The 15,590-nt window shown below is 36.3% G+C and overlaps 2 protein-coding genes across 3 annotated transcripts; both read right to left on the minus strand.

Annotated features, from left to right (window-relative positions):
• Positions 1–607: 607 nt before the first annotated feature.
• On the minus strand, positions 608–3,761 carry LOC121249785 (protein FEZ-like). Its single transcript, XM_041148585.1, has 3 exons — positions 3,089–3,761; positions 2,306–2,607; positions 608–2,220 (listed from the first exon to the last, which is right to left on the minus strand). The coding sequence occupies exons 1-3, from the start codon at positions 3,267–3,269 to the stop codon at positions 1,516–1,518; spliced, it is 1,188 nt and encodes a 395-aa protein (XP_041004519.1). The 5' UTR covers positions 3,270–3,761; the 3' UTR covers positions 608–1,515.
• A 5,177-nt stretch (positions 3,762–8,938) lies between these two features.
• On the minus strand, positions 8,939–15,354 carry LOC121249786 (protease Do-like 8, chloroplastic). Of its 2 annotated transcripts, XM_041148586.1 has the most exons (13): positions 15,051–15,353; positions 14,562–14,680; positions 13,452–13,534; positions 13,203–13,301; positions 12,906–12,972; positions 12,464–12,539; positions 12,306–12,372; positions 10,961–11,178; positions 10,683–10,750; positions 10,261–10,340; positions 9,853–9,939; positions 9,643–9,750; positions 8,939–9,181 (listed from the first exon to the last, which is right to left on the minus strand). In XM_041148586.1, the coding sequence occupies exons 1-13, from the start codon at positions 15,218–15,220 to the stop codon at positions 9,053–9,055; spliced, it is 1,371 nt and encodes a 456-aa protein (XP_041004520.1). In that variant the 5' UTR covers positions 15,221–15,353; the 3' UTR covers positions 8,939–9,052. The 2 variants fall into 2 exon arrangements, with proteins under 2 accessions (XP_041004520.1, XP_041004521.1); XM_041148587.1 differs by lacking the exon at positions 13,203–13,301 and having other exon boundaries at positions 15,051–15,354.
• Between the last annotated feature and the right edge of the window lie 236 nt (positions 15,355–15,590).

A 15,590-nucleotide genomic window follows, 5' to 3' on the forward strand; every position in this document is an offset into this window, starting at 1 on the left:
GTCTTTGGATCATGCAATGCCAAGCATTCGTCTGGAGGAATGCAAATAACAACCAATCCATCGTCCCGGAGTTCTATCCTCACTGCCCAGTTTTGGACAGGGTCCGATTGTAAACATATTCAACGCTAGTCTCTTTCATCAGTACCCATATATCAGTATATGTTTCCATATCCGCGTCAAAATACAGTACAATCAAACCAACAGAGTCATTGATACCTGCAATATCCTCGAAACCAGATCTTTTAATCGCGGGAGGCACCAATATCTCTAGGAACACTTCATCGCTCATATCGAAAGAAAGCAACAACTGGTGCTCGATATTATCAGGGGCACGAGACAACCAATAATGCAAGCCATTCAAATGTGAAGGGAAACGAGAATGAACATAGGCTGGGTTAGGGGATGCATTTATCACTCTTCAAGAATCATTACTAAGGGTTGTATACCTCAACTTTGCAACGCTGAATATCGAAGTTGCAAGCTTTAGTCTTAGGATCAATAACGAAGTCAAAGAAGGAACGAGGTGAAAAAGAATGAGCGATCCGGCGAGCGGTGGGTCAAGGGGAGTATCTTTGATTCTCTTGTTGCCGAATTCCATAATACTATCCAATACAAACGTTCTAGATCAATACAGCAACTTGGCAGAAACACGCCTTCCATATCCACAGCTTTCTCCCGTCTCAGGGACTGCTTTGCCGCATGGCTCAACCAGATTTCGCAACCATGAACATCATCGCAACTCAACCATCATATCAACAACACGCATAAAGTTCACTGGTAAACAGGGCTAGAGAAAGGGAGTGAATATTCACCCTTTCTCATGCCCTCTCAACCCTTCATTTCAGCTTCTGTTCATTGTAGCAGGTCACTCACACGTCTGGCCAACTCTATTCCCAATTTTTATTCAGACAGATCAATCTAGAAGGAATTGCTTTTAGAATAGCAGTACCGAAGAATTGGTCTAATCCAAAAGCAAAATCACGGGTTTCAATGGGAATCGAGAAGAAATATCAGCAAATGTGTCAAAAACACAATTCGTATTTGCAAATGCGTCAGAACCACTCAAAAGATAGCGAACAAAAATAAAAAAGGCAAAAGAGAAGAAGTAATCACAACATGAAAGCCTCTGAGTTTTTTTTCATAGTCTTGGAATCCACAAGTAATACGCCAAATATGTAATTTTGTAGGTCATGAGCATATGAAATGAGTTGGAGATCGCTGAACTGATCTAGAATCTTGTTGATGTGCCCCATGAAGGGATCCAATCCATTCCCCGTTTCTCCTATGCTTTTTTATCTTCTTTTCTCAATTTCTTTTTTTGAACACTGCCTATATTTAATGACTTTAATGGCTGGTGTACTCAAGTTGGAAAAAGAAGAAAAACAATCTTACAGAAAAACAATATATAACTTAACAAGTATAAGTCGAATAGAGGGGAACTGTACAATGACATAGCAAACAGTATAATCTATTTTTTTTTTTTAGTTCCAAAGTTTCATTTTTGTTTCAAATATATCATTTATTTGCTGAGTAGCTAGTGGACATCTCACTAGGACAAGGAGCTGAATCCCATGACAGATTGGGCTTCCAAGCATCATTTGAAGGCAAACTGAAGGGAAATCCGATTGATCGGATGGTTCCCCACTGATTATTTAGGAGGGTTGCCTCTAGGTTCCTCCTGAGGCCTGCCTCATCTTCTCCTGTACCCATGTTTTCTTGCACATCCTGTGGCAAACTGACTGAGAAGCCACTTAACTGCTGTTGGGACGCTTCAAAGTCTATGCTCTCAGAGGCACTGGTCAATTTGCCTAAAGCAGAGTTCAAAAGGATGGAAGGAGTATCGACCGGACACTTGGTGGGTCCTGACACTTCGAGTGAGGAGATCAACGTGAAGCCATCGGGAAGTTCTCCCTTAGAAAGAGGGAATGGCAAAGGCTTAGAGACTATATGATTGATGGGTTTATAAGAAGGAATGTCAAAAGCAGAGAAACAAGCAGCAGAGGATTGTTGCAAGTCATGATTGTTATGGCAAAACTGCATGGCTGACCCAATTTCAGTCGTGCAAGAGATGTTCTCTGGACTGAACTGACTGCAGTGTGTGCCCTGTGTGAGCATCTCAGTTGCCAAAGTTTCTGGCAGTGAAGAGACCCAAGAGTGGGAAAGAGCTCTTTGAGTCATGGAATTTGTTTTCTTGAATATCCTGCAAATTGCCCATGAATCCTGTAATCCAATGAGAAAACAATGATTTAGAAAACAAAACTTCAGTAAAGAAACAGTAGGAAATGGAGAATTATATTTCACTTACATTTGCAGGGATGTTTTTATCTAAGAACTTCTTCGGCGGCGCCAAATCCGAGAGAGAAGGTAACCGAAATTCATGCATCATCCAATCAGTTTTGATTCCTTTGGCAGCTCTGCCTCTGTAGAAGACAAGTGACTTCTTCAAACCGATGCATTTGCTGCCATCAGAGGAGTAAATAGGCCGGTCAGTTCCAGTTGCCTTCCAGAACCCAGCTCCAGTAACTCGGTTTGGCCGTGCACTGTTCCTGTATTTACGGTCCCTTGGACAGTAGAAATACCACTCTTTCTCCCCGGTAGCAGCCACCTCTTTTGAAAAAAAAAATCATATGATAAGTAACTAAGTTCACTAATAATCAGAAGTAGCAAAAGTTGAACAAAGAAATTAAGAATCGAGCTTCTGAAAGTTCATCCTCAAAGGTTTCAGGGAGAAGGATATAATCACAGTCACAGAACTCTAACAACACTCCGAGAAAATATAAAGGTAGACAAAGATATGCAAAGTACTGTTAACGATGTTGATCTTTTCAGGATATGACATTAGGGCTAATCTACACCAAACTAGAGCCATTTTTAGCTCCAGAAACAGCTTAATGTGCTCTCGATATAAAAGTCTACAGAGAGTAAATGAAAAGGGAAACTTTTCATTGAGAAAAGAAATCAATGAACAGAGGAAAGCTTCCTCCTAGCTTGCAGCCTATCCCAATCTACAAAAACAAGTCAGACAAAGACAAAAGCAGGTAGAGTAGTTCGAGTTCCGTAAAGAATATCAAGGGATGGACCATCTTACTTGGTAGCTCCCACGGATCGTACTTGTAAATATCCACTGGCTTAATTAGCTCAATAGGAAAAGTTCGCTGCTGAATCTTTCTCTTGAGGTAGAACCCAACAAGCTCCTCGTCTGTGGGATGAAAACGAAAACCCGGCAATATAACATCATCAACCTTCTCAACATCGTTCTTCTCATCCATTTCCTCTCCTTAAATATTCAATCTTGATGGGGTTCAGTGAACAAGACTCTGATTGAACCCAACTTTCAACTTTGGAAATTGGTCTTTTTGGGGTATTAATGCAACGGCGTAACTGCCCAAACTTATGAGCTCAAAGGAGAACCGGTTCCCTGTACAGTTCACTTAATTCAAAGACGTTGATGCTTCCTGAGAAGGGGTCTTCTTCCTAAGCTTTGGCCGCCCTTTCAGGGCGAGTAATAGAAAGTATTTTTTTCCACGAAAGGCACGACGATTGATAGAGAAGAAAGCTAAGCTAAGCTCCCTTAATGGAACAGCTAGCAGGGAACCAAATTCAAGGAAATGAACTTCTTAATGGAAGTTCTCATATGACCTTCTTGAACCTCCCCCCCATATATGAGGGTGGGGTGGTTTTAAATCCAAATTAAGGATCTCAAGGACTATTAAATCAGCAGCTTTCATGGATTTTAACAACCAAATTGTTTTCACACTATTTCCTCATCTTCAAGTGCCATGGAAACGTCTCCATTTATCTTCAACAAATCAACGACAAGATGACAAGGCAGGTTTCCTATTCCATATACTAATATTTTATTTTTTGTTTAAAATATTATTTGCTTGAATTGTTTTTTTCTAGACAATAGGATGGACCAAGTTCCAATATTTTTTAAAAAAAAAAAAAACACTAAAATTTATATTCACTCTTTTAGAGATTCTCCTCAAAATCCATCGAGGAAATTCTATATGTCTAGGACCCAAAAATGCCATTTCCATTCCATTCTCCTCGGACCTTCTATTCCCTTAATTTCATCTGCCACGTATGATCACGTGACATGTCAGATTGGATATTTTAGATTAGAAAAATACTAGTTTACCCTTTCACTTTGTCCATTCAATTTGACCACTTGTATATTTATTTATTTTTACTTAATAATTAAAAAAATAATTTTTAATGTATTGATGTATTTTTTTTAAATATATTTAAATATGTTAAAAAAATATGAAAAAAATGAAAAAAAAATAGCCAAAATGGCCTAGCGGTCAAATGGAGCGGTGCTACTCAGGCGGCAGAGTAGCCCTGCTCTTTGGATTATTGAATATTCCTCAAATGGGTGACTTAGGGCTAATCTTCACTACTATTCATTATTTAATTATTACTTTTCACATACTTTTTACTATTATTTATTATTATTCAATATTCTATTATTATTTTTTCATTACTTTTATGTTAATGTCATGTTTCACATACCTTTAGGTTAAGCTCCAACAATTCAGGTCTTTTTAAAAAGGGTCATGCACAACGTAGAAAATATTGCGGCTTTGAGAGGGTGGTCTTGGGGCCAAAGAACCTTTGATGTTAAAGTTAGTAAATATTCTTGGAGTATAGTAAATAAGTAAGAGTCTAAGGATCATAGAGCTTTTTAGTACATGAAACTTACTATTTATACCGTGTCTGGGGAGGGTGCAAATAGTCTTTTTCCTATAAAGTTCATGCTTCTCTTTTTGTGCTTACTGGTTCTACGCTGGATTTGTAAATGTGGTATGTGATTTAATCAGCAGTGTCATTAATGCGAAGGGGTTCCCTGACCCTTGATTCAACTTATATGAGCTGTAGATGACCTTATGCCCATAAATCGAGGGTCCTTCGTGTTTTCCGTGCGTTCTGTGCATATACTGCTCCCTAGAGCAACCTCAGTATGTCAAGTTGATCTGTCTTGTCTATTGTACAGCGCCACTCCAGGGCTAACGTTCTGCTCCTTGCTTGGATAAGGAACCTTTTGGGCAGGGTTTTGGTCCGAGGCCCAATGGACCTTTTTAGGGGAGAACCTCCTTACATTTTCACTATTATTCACAAAATGTATGAGATCAACTTACTATCCAAATACAATTTTATTGTAATAATTAGGGAAAGTGGAGCTCTTAATTAAGACATTTGTAATAGAGTGGTGAATAACCATTTGACCCTTCGAGAGGGCATCCCCATAAGTTTGTTGGGGCAGCTTATGCAGAGTCAACATGGTGATTAACAGAAGTTATTGTTTTGGTAAAAAAATGCATCTTAAGGCAGAACGACCTGTAGGTGATTTAAGGGAACAAATCTGCCCAATTACTAAGTTAGGGATTAAGCAATAAGACTACCTGCCCCCATACCATACCATAATTCATTTTCTTTTCCTGACGCCGGCCGGTCCCTGACACACAAAAACTTCTGCCAATACATCCAGAGTTTTCCTGGTTTTACAGATGTTGTTGCCTTGATGATAAGGTCAGGCAAACAGTAGTACTGCTCAGGGCTTAATGTCTTTAAAATATTTCCTTGTTTAGGGTAAAATAAACAGTGAGAAAACGACAATTCATTCAGCTACTCACGTTTTTTGGTTTGACTAATGATGCCATCTTATATTATAATTTTGTATGTCTTCTGATACAAGTTTATAATGATCTAGACATATTAGTATATATATAATAATAACAATTTGGTTTTATATAAAATATGAAACGAATAAATTTTTTCTATTCTATATCGAACAGTTTATTCTAGTAGTAGCTAGCTATTCTTCAAATTCATTAATTCCTGATCATAAAAAGGAAAATGCGTTAGCCATCATGCATAAGGTCAACAATGGGAAATTGAATACATATATAGACGAAGTTTCCACATCCTTTTTTTCTTTTCCTCCCAATACCAAGGAAGAAATCAACATTATAATAATTAGAATTTAGCATTTTAGTCAAGATTCTAGAGTTTTGAATTGTCTTGGAATTCTCACAATAATACAGTAATTGACAACTAATCTAGAAATATATATCTATATGGTTCGAATTATGGTCATGATATTCCCTTGTACTTCTGTAAATATTCGTTCACGGCCTCGAACTAAAGATCATAAGCCACTTTTTAATTTTCTAAAGCTAGCCTAATGGAAAGAGATCATCATCATGGCACAAGTCAATCCCCTTGATTTCCATGAACATAGGAAATTTAAGGAAATAAATATTTAAATTTCTCGATTTCAAATCATGTACGTTTTCAGTGATGCCACCATGGTTTTAGTAGGTAAGGACTTGGGCTCTCATAATTTCTTAATGGTGGAACAACGACGTATGCATGTGCGAATAATTATTTTCATTAGTCACTATTTATTACTCTAAAAAAAAAATAAGTTGTTAGGTATAGAGTACGAAGGTGAATAATGATTGATGTATAACAAAATTAAAGTCCAAACCACATGGCCTATATTCTAAAGGGGCTAATCAATGATACAATTGGAGTTTCATTGAAACTTTATAAAAAGTAAGAACTTCTCATTTCCAAACAATATGAGATCTCATACACCACTTACCTTTATCCATATCATATGGGGTATCATAATCTACCACCCTTAAATTTCCAACATCCTCATCGGGTCTGTCCATTATAGGTGGCATGGCTTAAGTCCCACATTTCTAGTTGGAACTATGTTCTGATACCATTTGTAACACTTCAATGGAAGGTCCAAACCACATGACCTATACTCTAAAAAGACTAGTCAATAATACAATTAGAACCTAATTGGAACCTTATAAAGAGCAAGAACTTCTCATTTCCAAGCAATGTGAGATCCATATGCACATGTCAAACTATTTTCCAATAATTAATAGTCACGCATGAGCATTTATAATTTTTCTAATTTGCACAGCACCAACCTAGCTAGCTAATTGAGTAATTGGTACGTATTAGGAAATAGGTTGAAGATCTTCGAGTCAAATAGCCCAGTGGGGAGCTCCCAATATACTCAACTCCCAATATACAGCCCTCGTTTGAAGGCTTTCTTGTCTGTTCCTTAACCTAGGGTTTGGCACCCATGCATGTAGCATGCACACAAGTTGAAAAAATGGGTCGAAATTGTCTAGCCACCAGCTTATAAATTTCTTATGAACCTCTTAATTATTTGTGAACATTAATGTCCTAATTAACCTATAACCATGCATCATGTTCTCAAGAATGAGGCAAATCCACGTTCAAGTTACAATATATATATATATAATATATATAATTATAATTTAACTGTTACAATTGAAGGGAATCTGGTAGCTTAATTATAATTCATGGTTTTGATCAGTGTATTTAATTGTATGTTGGGCCCATCTGATGGAAATGTTGGGGGTGATCTCCTTCAAAGCAACTTCCTTCAGAAGTCGTTCGGCCGTTGGAAACCTACTTGCTTAAATGATAAGCTACTGTTTGAACCTTATCTGAGCAAATAAATACCATTCAGCTTCAATCCTGGTAGGCCATTAATTTCATGTCATCCTATATATATTCCATATTATTTTTCCCTCTCTCTCTCTCTCTCTCTCTCGGTTTGGGAAACTATCCAGGAAAAAATACAAAAACTTAACTTTTTTTTCAATCAGGAGAGGGGTCCAGTCCAAATAGAAAGAGAAAAGGAAAGGGGATTTGTATTCTAGTGCCAGATTATTATTAGTTTGATTATGAAGGTTTTAACATTCTAATATGGTGTCTGCGAATTGGAAGCAAATTCATCAAGAAAAGACAACACGGAAACAGAATTAATTTAATGGATAAGTATAAATATAAATTGGAATAGACAACTATAATATATATATATATATATATATATATATATCTATATATATATAATGAGATATGAGATATTAAAACAAATAAGACTTTCTTTTTTTTTTTACTTAAATTAAAAGGACGATCATGATTGAGATCTGATGCTTTAAAGTCAGGATCATGTAAATGCAAGTTCAACTTGTTTCTGAAATGTGGCATTTGCTTATTAAGTTTTTCATTAGGTTTTGTTGTTTAATCTTCTTTTCTTTCTTGGAAATTTCTGTCATTTAACCACATTTTATATAAATAAATATATGGATCATCATCATAGCACATATATAGTCTCAATGCAAGAACAAAACAAAAGACATAACAGATGCAGAGGAACCGCACCAAGACAAGAACATAAAACATCATCGTCGCCATCGACCAAACTCCATGTTCACACTTCTATTCATACTCCAAGCCGGATTGTTCAATGACATCAGATGGTTGCAAGCATTGATAGTAAGTCGGGAAAAATCCACCTATTTTTATTATTTTTTTTCTTTTTTATGGGCTACAGTTGAGCAAGCAGTAGCCTAAAACTTAGCAGGCTGAGTTATAAACCTTGTGCAACATTGGATTCAGCATAAATAGACGTATTGGGTATTCAAATCATGTAAAGATCCAAATATCGTTGATTCTGTTGGGTGCCTAAAAGAGAAATTCATGACATGGGAAACAAAAGCCCATTTTGAGGCTTCGAATCATTTCACTTCCTTTGTCAAACAAAAACCACCAACCCATAAGTTATAAAGAAATTTGAGAAAGAAAACCACAAAATGCTTAGGTCTTAGTTATGGAAAAAGCTACTCTTCCCGGGGGGCTACCGCTGGTGGCTCCTGCTGGGATTTTTTATTTTATTTTTATTTAATGATTAAGGAAGTTTTTTTAATAATATTGTAATTTTTTCATTTTTTTAAAAAATACTTAAAAGTGTTTAAAAAAAAGCAAAAAAAAAAAAAAAAAAAAATGCTAATATAACTAACGGTAGCTCCCAACAGGAGCTGAGAGCGGTAGCCACCACTTAGTTATTGATATGTTTTCACAAGTAGAATAATGATGTGTACAACACTTGCTTACTTGACATTAAAATTACAGCATGATTCTTTTCTCTTTATACAGAACAAGTTGAAAAAATAGTACTTGTAAGGATCAATATGATTATCGACTTACCTAGTCACGAATTCTTTTCCTCTAATACAATAGGTATCTCCACATTTTCACTGCCCCTCAGAATCTTCAAGACTACTTTATCACCCACATTATAGTCATCCCACACTTTGTACAGCTCTGCTTTGCTTTTAACCTGGTTATAGGATTATATGAATAATTAAAAAAATATGTTACAATAATTTTCATATCTCACGTGTGTATCGATTGCACATTAACAGAAAACAGTTATACTTGTAGTCCTCATGAGTTCCTCCTATCCAAGATGGAAAACCCACAATATGTGAAACTAGATTTGATTAAACTTCAGGGTCTTAAATTCCATCTATCACCCAAGAAAAATGAAGAAGAAAAAAAAATCAGAGAGCAGAGAATAAAGAAAACATTAAAAAAAAAAAAAAAAAAAAGTATACTTTACAGTGGCTACAAATTGATTTCTGGTAGATTTTCCCAGGATAACACACACCACACGTATAAAACGTTTTCGAAGGATATCTTTTCTTTCATAGTATATAAAAGTTTCATCGTCAATGATGAAAAGCGGCATATTAGAATGGAAAATAGAAAAGGAAACAGTTTTAGCAAGAAAGCACTCACAGATTTGTTGTCAACTGCAACAATGATATCCCCGAGTACTATGTTACCAGCAAAACCCCTTGTGGTTGGTAGTAGCCCAGCCTTTGCTGCAAGACTATTTCCAGGAACCTACAACACCATATGATTAACTTGAGATGTTGATAATGGAATAACAGAATAGCATAAAGGGAAATTCTAACAATATGCAAATTTAAATCTCTGAAGGGATACCAGTAAGACAAGTGCTCCATTCCGAACATTAAGTTGATTGGCAACCAGGTCTGGAGCAATATCCAAATTTAAACCAGCTCGAACAACCTAAGATGGAGAAATAATGAGATAGGAGTTATACGAAGGTGTGTAGCTTTTAGAGCATTTCTGGTGAAACAAAATCCAAAAGCTTTCACTATTTTCCATGTTAGTTGTGATCATTTCTTCAGGCATGCTTAACAAATAAAACTAATTTGTTGAATGTACAGAACACCAATAAAATAAGATAAAACCAATGAGAAGGATAATACTTTAATCAGGTTCACACAGGTGGAGGTTGGCTTAGTCCTGGGTTTCAGATATTTTCTAGCAAAATATAAAATTCAATGAGAATTTGAAATGAAAAATTAATTAGCAAAAAGCACTCACTTTTCCAAATTGGATTAACTGAGGTACAATCTTGCTTACAGTTGAGGAAGGGATGGCAAAACCAACACCTGCTGATGTACCTGCCATATCAAAATTCTTATGATCATAAATCTTTAAGATAGCCAAAAGTGAAAAACTCGGTAATAGAGAAAGCAGTTCCCCAGAGATGTATGTGGTGTATAGATGGAGTTCATTGCCACCAAATAGAGGAAACAGTCACTCCCTTCAAAATAACTTGCATATACAAAGAATTTAACAAAGCCTAATACATCATTCAAATATTGGGGAAATGTATGCAGAGTTTCAAAATATCATCAAATCTCAAAATATCTCAGGATTCCGTGTAAGAAAATTTTCTATATACAAGGAACTTTACCCATCCTAGTATCATCAAAAGAAGGGAAAAAAGAAAAAAAAGTTACCTGTCTGAGTAAATATTGCGGTATTAACACCAATCAAATTTCCTTTGGAATCTAGAAGAGGACCACCACTGCCATAGTCACAAAAAAAATTCAAGCATTAGGCAATGCACAAACTACTACGAACACGAATATCTTGCTGGTGCAAAGGAAGTACTTTCTTCACTATTTCTATAACCTCTGACATCCCAATGAGGGGTGAAATTCATACAATAAGATACCACCAGAGGAATGGGCGAAGGCTTAATGAAATTATTTAGATAAGAATGGTCCCGACTGACCTGTTCCCAGGATTAATGGCAGCATCTGTTTGAACTCCTCCACCAATTGTGACTCCAACTTGACTGAAAATGTCTCGATTCAGTCCACTGATGACTCCAACAGTAAGGGTATGATCAAAACCAAATGGATTCCCAATTGCTAAACACTGCTGCCCAACTTTTAGAGAAGATGATTGCCCCACCTTAATTGGCCTCAACAGATCTTCAGAGGCTTCTACCTAGCATTTTAAAGATATCAGTACGCCACTACTTGCATCTTGTACAGTATAAGTGAAATGCTGAGAATCCATAGTAACAGCTCATTAATTTCACCTTACTTTTGTGGTGCTTAGATATTTCATCATACATATCGCCCTTTATGACTTAATATTTAACATTTACCCCCGTACATCATTTCATACTTAGCCAGGGCCAACCGAACCAAGTCATTTTTGAGTGAAAACCAGCTCTATTAATCTTGGTGTACCAAGTGTGCACTCGGAAAGGTACTCCAAAACTTTACACGGACCACACATTCTCATGTCCTTTAGTGTCGTTGCACTCTCCTCTCTCTCCTCAAGTAGCAGTACCATACTCCTCTGTTACTTTGCCTCTTTGTGACTGTAACTTTGGGCCAAGGAACATACTTTCATGTTTAGACATGCCACTATGTTTATATATATAGACACAACATTTCCTCAATCACATCATAGTAACATTTTGCTTGGAACTTTGAACGTATAAGCATGTGAAATCCTTTCATTGGTAAACAAACATATGAACAATGTAACTACAGAAGGAACCATTAACTTGAGAGCTGTCATCTATCTGTACGGGTTTATATTCTGTGTTAATACTTAATAGATTGGATGTTCTTATTTAGAGTGATGAAACCAAATAGCACCTAAACTATTATGATAAACATCGTCCAGTAAACCAGCATACCTACATAGCTTCCTGAGCAGACTATGAAACCTAGAAGTTTAAATAAGCAATCTCACTGATATGACTAAACTCAATTAAACCTCATCCCCACCAATTGGAGTCCGCCACATTACTATTTTTATGCTACTCAGCCCTAGCTGTCATCATGTACCCATGTTCCTCTCTAATAACCATCTTCAACTATAACACCTACCCATGTCATTTTTGGCCTCCCTTTTATCCTTTTTGCTCCTTCCACATTAACAAGATCACTCTTTTGCACCGGTATGCTTGCAGACTCGACGAAGTATTGACAAAAAATTTATGCTCACAGTTAACCCACCACGACCCTCCTTCATCTGGGCTAACAATTAGCTAGTGCAGCAAAGATATCACATAGGTGGAATTGATGAAGAAAAAATATATTATAAAAAAAAGCTACCTTTAAGACGGCAAGATCCTTTGCACGATCAGCACCAATCAATTTACCCTCAAAACTCTTTAGTACCCTTTGAGAAGTAAAATAAAATGAGAAGAATAATGATAGAGAAATAATAATTCAACTAGTACAATGTACTAAAGGATTTTTATAAATCTCACCCTTCTGATGCTAGAAGATTAACTCGTGCAACAACCTGTCCTGGGCTTGGATTTTTAGAGAGGGAATTACCAATTACTGAGGCAACAGAAAAACAGATGATCAGCTTGAGATTCCACAGTCAGTATAAACAACATATTATTTTTTTTTTTTTTATAAGTAGTATAAACAACATATTATAGTACATAACTAAGATCAAATTCTCTTCCAAAGCCCAAATTTTCGAGAATTAACTTGAATTTTTCAATAGATGTTTGAACTGCAAATTCTTGATGGATGAATAATTTTGCTCATAGCAGTTTCTTGCTCAGGTATCAGATTTAACAATATGTGGAGATGAAAGCAAATAGATATGCCACGACAACATGGCTACATCATGACAGGATCTTTGAAAATGCATTCATCTATTGTTTTGTGATGTTAAATTCACTCACTAGCTCTCACCATGATAATTTGTTACAATGTGCCCTTGTCCATCCCAAACTACACCAGAACCGTTTCCTTCGGGAATCTGTCAAAATGGATAATACAAATTATATGTGCTGTCACCCAGTTTTATGCTTGAATGAATGAGAAGATGTCATATTATGTGATTAATGCATCAGAAAAGCTCTTGAGCGAACTATCTAGTTTTACAACTTTGCTTCTTGATACAAGACAACTGATATAAAGCCATTTTTTTTTCCTTCTTCTTTTCTTTGCAAATAAATGAAGTCACTCTTAATTTAGCTGCAAAAATACCTCAACCACACCAGTTACATTAAGTTGAGGACGCAATGTCACATCAAAAATGTTCACAACAGAGTATGTGTTCTTCTCAAAGAGTTGGACAATTCTTTCCTGTACATAAGAAACATCAATTTACCTACCAAAAAAGTCAGAACAAAATAGTGTGAAAAGAAAAAATCTTTTTATTTTTTTCCTTTTACCGTGGTGATAAATAAATCCTTCATAAAACATGTACAGAACAAAAAATAAGGTAAAGAGAACCTCAACAGGGTAGAGTGAGCCAGAAGGATAAACAGGAGGAGTTACTTCTTCAACTGTCACAGATGGATCCCCCAAAGCTAGAGCTGTATATCACAGTTAATTCCATCATCAGAAGTTAATAAGTATGATAGTCCCCATTAATCAAACCAAACACTTCACCAATTCAATGACCATTCTAAAAGGGGATTCTTGTATTCAAGTAAATCTGTTATCAACCAAAGGGAGAAAAAGTTTTATGCCATCAAGCTTTGGATCAGTTATAACTTAATGACCGCCCTCAGTTATGCCAAAGCTCTCTCCTGACAATTGCATTTTTTCCTCTACAACCGCAATATACCAAAGGCATATTTGGTGACCAGAGGATATAACTCTATCCATAGAGTTCACAACCCTTCTGATAGCACCCAGTACAGTGGGTCTTTTCGAAGTTTTTAGAAACCTTAAGGAAGTCATTTTTTGTCTCAGCATGTATTCACATCACTAAGATCGACTGAAACTGGTCATACATACATCAATGATGCGGCATCTCTCGTCAAGCTTTGCCTGTTTAAAGCCTTCAATTATATATAGCTGCACGAGATGTTCCAAGTTTCACCCTAGTCCATTCTGGCAAGTCATATCTAGACATTTTTCAAATCCATCAAGTCTATGAATTTGCCTTCAATGGTTTGTTCTTTAATTTTTAGTTAGAATTTGTTAAACATATACTACACCCACATTTAGGATTACTTGTTAATTGTTGATGTCAACACCAATCCACAGGTTGACATCCCCAAAAGCTTCGGATAATAGTGTTGGCCACATGTCGTAGTTTAAACCTTAAATACTCCACGCGTGGAAGAAGTCAAGGCTTTATTCTTTATTTGTCTTTACCACTGAATGGCAGCCCATCTTTGTCTTCCCAACTTTAGTTCAGGAGTCTTTTGTACCGTGATTAGGCTATGCTTCTTCTTCTTTTTTCTTGATTATTAATAAAATTCATTCAAAAGCATCAATAGATTTGCCCTAAAAGATTGAACATCATTAATGACGAACAAAATTAAGTCATACGATTGGAGGCCTCAAACATATTGCTAGTCTACCAGTGATCCAAAGCTGAACCGTGCGGACCTGATGAGTACCTTGAAGGATGATAACACGAGTACATGAACAAACTTGCAACTAAAATCCGCCGAGTTGTGACCAGAACATTGTTGCACATTACTCTGTCCAAATTCTTTGAGTGACACCTAAAACTCCAAAAACCATCAATAGGGAAAATGTCAAAATCCTCGAAACCAATTACTGGAACCAACATTTGAGAATTGTAGTGCCAATACCACGATATCATACAAAATACCCATCTTCATTATTTTTTGTTTTAAAAAAATGTTTATACGATGGATACAGAGCCCCAAAAAACCGTCTTTATAGGCACCTTGGGCAAAAATAAAATCGGGAGATAAATGAAATAAGTCAATATAACAATTTGGACACATGCATCATAAGCAGAACATCGATATTTCAATCACAAACCCAGTAACGACATTGGAAAGAAAAATCATATTTATCGCATGATGAGTTCTTTTGACATAAGGGAGAGATAGTGGAAGAGCGAACCTTTGAATGGTATTGGGTTGTGAAAGAATGGTGTTTTTGTGAGAATCATTGTGGTGAGGCTGTGAGTGAGAGCACACGTCGAAGCAGAGCTCGCGCCGACCTATGAGGCGACTTAAAACACTGATTGCATGAGATTGGAGATGCCCAGAATTGCATGCGAGCACTTGCATCTCCGAATTATGATAATTTTAGAACAAAACGTCAAAATAATCGATTATTAAGTACCGCTTGGCCGTGCAGTGTGCAGTTTATCACTGATATAGATAAGAGTTGATTGGAGACATGAAGAGCTTCTCGTGTTCTGGTTGTCACTGACTTGCTGTTAAGTCGAAAGTACAAGATTACCCTCGTGTACATAATAGTTACCACCCATCACTGGTGTTTTGACCGTAGGAAATGGTTTAGTCGAATTTTATAAAAGTAACTTTAGAATTTTATAAAAATGCTTTTTTTTTTTATAAATTTTTTTTTATAGCTCAAATACTTTTTTTTTTTTTTTTTAAGAAGAGCCAGTAGTCACACACATAGCGGCTCCGTCCC

Source organism: Juglans microcarpa x Juglans regia, chromosome 2D, assembly GCF_004785595.1.
Source record: "Juglans microcarpa x Juglans regia isolate MS1-56 chromosome 2D, Jm3101_v1.0, whole genome shotgun sequence".
NCBI classification, from domain to species: Eukaryota; Viridiplantae; Streptophyta; class Magnoliopsida; order Fagales; family Juglandaceae; genus Juglans; species Juglans microcarpa x Juglans regia.